This window comes from Cucurbita maxima, unplaced genomic scaffold (assembly GCF_002738345.1).
Source record: "Cucurbita maxima cultivar Rimu unplaced genomic scaffold, Cmax_1.0 Cma_Scf00012, whole genome shotgun sequence".
NCBI classification, from domain to species: domain Eukaryota; kingdom Viridiplantae; phylum Streptophyta; class Magnoliopsida; order Cucurbitales; family Cucurbitaceae; genus Cucurbita; species Cucurbita maxima.
The window spans coordinates 3580893-3585419 of NW_019272028.1; the positions used below are offsets into that span (position 1 = coordinate 3580893).

A 4527-nucleotide genomic window follows, 5' to 3' on the forward strand; every position below is an offset into this window, starting at 1 on the left:
CCCCCCCCTTCCTGTGTATATCTTAGATGCTTCCAAAAGGAAAAGGTCTATCATAACTAAACTAAATCATTATTATTTACTAAATTTACTGTGAATTGATTCCAAATTCATACATGACTAAGAAACAACAGTGGTCAATAAAGTTAACATCTTCAAACTGCTTTATAATCAATCATAATGATTCAATAAAGGAAGTGACTGCCCTGTTGGATGAAATTTTTAATTCTGATATATTTACTCCTTAAAAGTCCTTTTGAACTACACGCCCTGTTTCTGCATCGCATGCATCAGCTCACAACCCCAAGCATTTAACAAATTTGAGCATTTGAATGACTGCTAAGATCTGATCTCAAATCTGATGATCATCTCATTTTCCTGTTGTTCTACAGCTTAGATTTCTTCAAAGGACTGATCAAGAGCAAACTGGTGTGAGAATACTGCTTGTTCATTCTCTAACAGATGGCTGACTATGAGCTAAATGGAATGGAATCTTATGCAATAAGAAGTAGACACTTGCTTTCATTTACTTTTGGTGAACATCTCTCTGTTTCTATGGTGGAGTAAAGAAAGATGAAAAGATTTTACCTTTTATGATTAGACAATGAGATCTCTACTGAAGTTGTAAATATTATTCATCTTTGAACTTACTAAGAAGGGTCCATGGTCCATAACGTGCTAGAGTTTTGTATCATCCTGTTGAATGTGCTTGAATTCCAAGTGGGACAGCTTCCAATTGATGAACACTGACCCCACAATTGCTATAATCAGTCAGTCAGTCAGCATGTCTTTTTGTTAGAAACTTGGGAAATTCTCTGCCAGAGCTTATCTGAACTTTACGACTGTGAAATGAGTGTAAAGGAACAGAAGGACAAAAGATTCTTGTGGGAAGGCGCCATGTCAGACCCAGAAACTGGTATGTCTTCTTCTGTGTATAATTCCTAACGGCTGTTGGGGTTTTTTGTTTAGGGTTCACTATCAGAAAGAAGGGGTTGGCTTTCCACATGGAGAACAGTGGATGGATTGAATAAACAAAAAAAAAAAAGTACGTCGAATTATACGTTTGGTCTCTAAACTCTTTAGTCTTGTTCTCTGTAGTCATTCGTATTGGAACTTTAGTTTTTTTGTTGCTTTTTCTGTGTATCTGATTGTGAGATCCTACGTTAGTTGGAGAGGGGAACAAAACATTTCTTATAAGAGTGTGGAAACCTCTCTCCTCCCTAGTAGATGCATTCTACTAGCGGTGGGCTTGAGTTGTTATACTAGACTAAACATTTTATAATGATGCGTGATCCGGTCTTTGGTAGTGTTAGAGTGAAGATTCAAATATATGATGTTCTTAGTCAATGATACGTGTCTTAATTATTTGAGTTATACTTAGGCTGACATGAACCTAATGGGATGAAACGGTATGAAACTTTGGATGACCCATGTACTTCAACCCCATAAAAGGCAGCTTTGTATGGTTTTAGGTGGAGCATGGGCCATGCCAGAACTGTGTTGGGTGGTGGGAGTGTCGTGGTGTGTAGAGCTTGAGGTAATCAAGAGCTGCAAAAGGGGAAGTCTTACTGTAAAACTAGGTTTGTTTTCACCTTACTGTAAAACTCATTATCTCATCGCAACGTTGTTGTCAGATCTAAACTATCCTTAGAACGCTCGTTTGTTCACAACCCTAAAAACTTTCGTTAATGCTTATTCCAATTCTAGAGATCGTTCGACTTTCAAAAAGTCTATTTTAATCTCTATACAATCGATGGTCACTATTTTTGTTCCTTCACCTTCTTTTAAAACCATTGACATCAAAATCGTGTTTTTGAATTAGAATTATCGTAGCCAAATTGATCTTTATCTGAATCAAATCTTCAACGGATCGATTCTTTTAAATTTTATATTTTAAAGCCGAGATATCGACCGGGTTCGATTGATTTTTGCTCTTTAAGCTTTAACCCTTTTACTTTTTACTGTTTTGGAGGAATATTTTGGTGAAGGAGAGGGGGAGAAAAGAGAAAGTGGGTTAACAGGTCAAAAGGAAGTCTTTATAATTTTAAATTAATAAAAATATTTATATTTTATCTCAAATATAAAAAAATTAATAAAACCCTAAAATAAAAAATAAAAAAATACTACGAATTAAAAAAAAATAGAATAAATTTGAATAATATCTTTAAATTCTTAATAAAAGTTAAAAGAATATTTTCGATAATTTATTTAAAAATACTAAAATTAAATATAATAAATTAATTTTTTGCTTCCTCTTGTTTCACATCTAAATAAAAATTCCCACCTCATAACTGAAAAAATAAAATAAAAAATAAAAATGAAAATAAATTATTGATTAGTCAAAGATTCTGGGCATAATCGCAGTGGATCAAAGAAGATTGGAGAGAATTTTATGGACATAATTATTCTTTTTGGCATTATTATTTTATTATTTTATTTAATTTGGAATTATGCACATTTCCATAAAGATATTAAAAATGACACCTATCACGCGCCGAAATTAAATTCCTAATTTCAAACTTTTAAAAAAACGCCTCGATAACTTAAATTCCCAATTCCTTTTTAAATAAATAGTTTTTTTTTTTTAATTTTTTGTTTTATTTTCCTAATCTTTTTGCCTATTTATTACTCTGGTTTAATTAAATAAAAAAAATTATAAGCATTATTGTAAATTATATTATTTTGATATTTGAATTTTTTTTTCTTATTTTATCTAATAATTTGGATTTTGTAAAAAAGTTTTTGGGAGTAAAAAAAAAAAAAAAAAAGATTAAATTTCCCTCCCTAATCATTAGGATTGCAAATCCCTAATCATTATAAGAGACTTCCATCAACTCTTCATTATTTTATTTCATTTTAATATTATCCCAAAAATAATATAAAATAAAAACTTTCATTTTTTTTCCCGTGTATTTAAATTTTAAAAAAAATTAAAATAACCTTTAAACATTTATATATATTATTTTTTTAAAAAGGAAGTGTTAATTTTATTTTTAAAATTTTATTCATTTAGTAAATAATAATAATACTAGGATAAATAATAAAAGTGGAGAATAAAGAGGGGATGCGGTGAATGAATGTGAAGGTGCCACGTGGAATAAGTTAGTTGACTGGAGTTTAAAAATAGTCAAACTAAAAAGTATCTGTCCGTGATCATCTGCTCAGAGAACTGCCCTATCATCTTCCTGTTTTTTCCACTTCCGTGCCCGACCGTCAACTGAAAATGACGTCATACACCCTTCCAATCACGTGCTATCCTTCATGCTGCATGTGATCACTTCATTTTCCTTTTTCTTTTATTTTTTTTAATATTTCCCTTTCAATTCCACGTGTAAATAATGAATTGGCCGACTCTTTTTTTCAACTTTTATTGTAAAATTGGTAAAAAAATAATAATAATAATCATATATTCAATTTCCTTTTAATTTTTATAAACTTAAAATTACCAAAATAACATCTCAATTTTACATTATTTAATAATTTATGCTCTGGACAAAAAAAAAAATATTTATTACACTCAATTTTTTATTAAATAGTAATGAATGAATCTAATAAATTAAAATATCATTTTAAATTCGTATAAATATTGTCAACCAATTGAGCTAGATTTAGATTAACTATATAATAAATATTGATTTAATTATATAAATATTTTTAACGATATTTAATTATTAATATTTTAATATAAAGTAAATATTCGAGATTGATGGTATAGATTAATTAAATTTTTCCTATGTTTGGTGGGATTGGAAATAACATTTAATTAATTATGATCCCCATCCATGCTTATTACTATAGGTTTGTTTAGACTAAACATGATTAGCATTATTTTATTTATTTATTTATTTATTTATTTATTATTATTATTATTATTATTATTATTATTTTGAAGATTAGATGAAAATATTGAACCACCTTTTTTTTTTAATTGATAATTTAGAATAATAAAATAATTAGATATTAATTAATTTGGTTTCACAAATTTTTTCTTAAAACAAATTAATGGAAATATTTAAGGGTCAAGGGACTTAATTTTGGGTTGAATCACGATCATACCGATGGAGTGGTGTTGGGGGCGTGGATGTCATATGAAGTCGACCCTAGGGCAAGCCTAGACCGATCAGGGATCTTGGGTTTCGACCCCAACTTCTCTTCGTTCTTTTGATTGGTGGCTTGACCTCCTACGTATTTTAGCCTTATTCAACCCTTGATTTTATCGCTCTTTATGCTTATTCTTATATTCCAATTTTAATACGGCTCGCCCATTAATGAATGGACTTAAGATTTAATGTTAAGAATAGAATCATACTACTGTGTAATTAAAAGGTACATCTAATAGGATATTCCTATTTGTATTTGTAGCTTACTGTCATTTTTTAATCAATACCATATATGAAAACTTATTGCTCGATGCTATAGCAATCATACGACGTGTAATTACATCATGCTTTTAATTTCCTCATATATATATATATATATATATATATATATATATATATATATATATATATATATATATATATATATATA

The 4527-nt window shown here is 29.1% G+C and overlaps 1 protein-coding gene across 1 annotated transcript in view; it reads left to right on the forward strand.

The window, feature by feature from the left end:
• LOC111487622 (biotin--protein ligase 2-like) overlaps positions 1–1342 on the forward strand; it is a 7232-nt gene extending 5890 nt beyond the window's left edge. Inside the window, exon 10 of the mRNA XM_023135089.1 lies at positions 390–1342. Coding sequence (XP_022990857.1) covers positions 390–432 — 43 coding nt within the window. The 3' untranslated portion in view covers positions 433–1342. The remainder of the gene's footprint in view (positions 1–389) is intronic.
• Positions 1343–4527: the final 3185 nt, after the last annotated feature.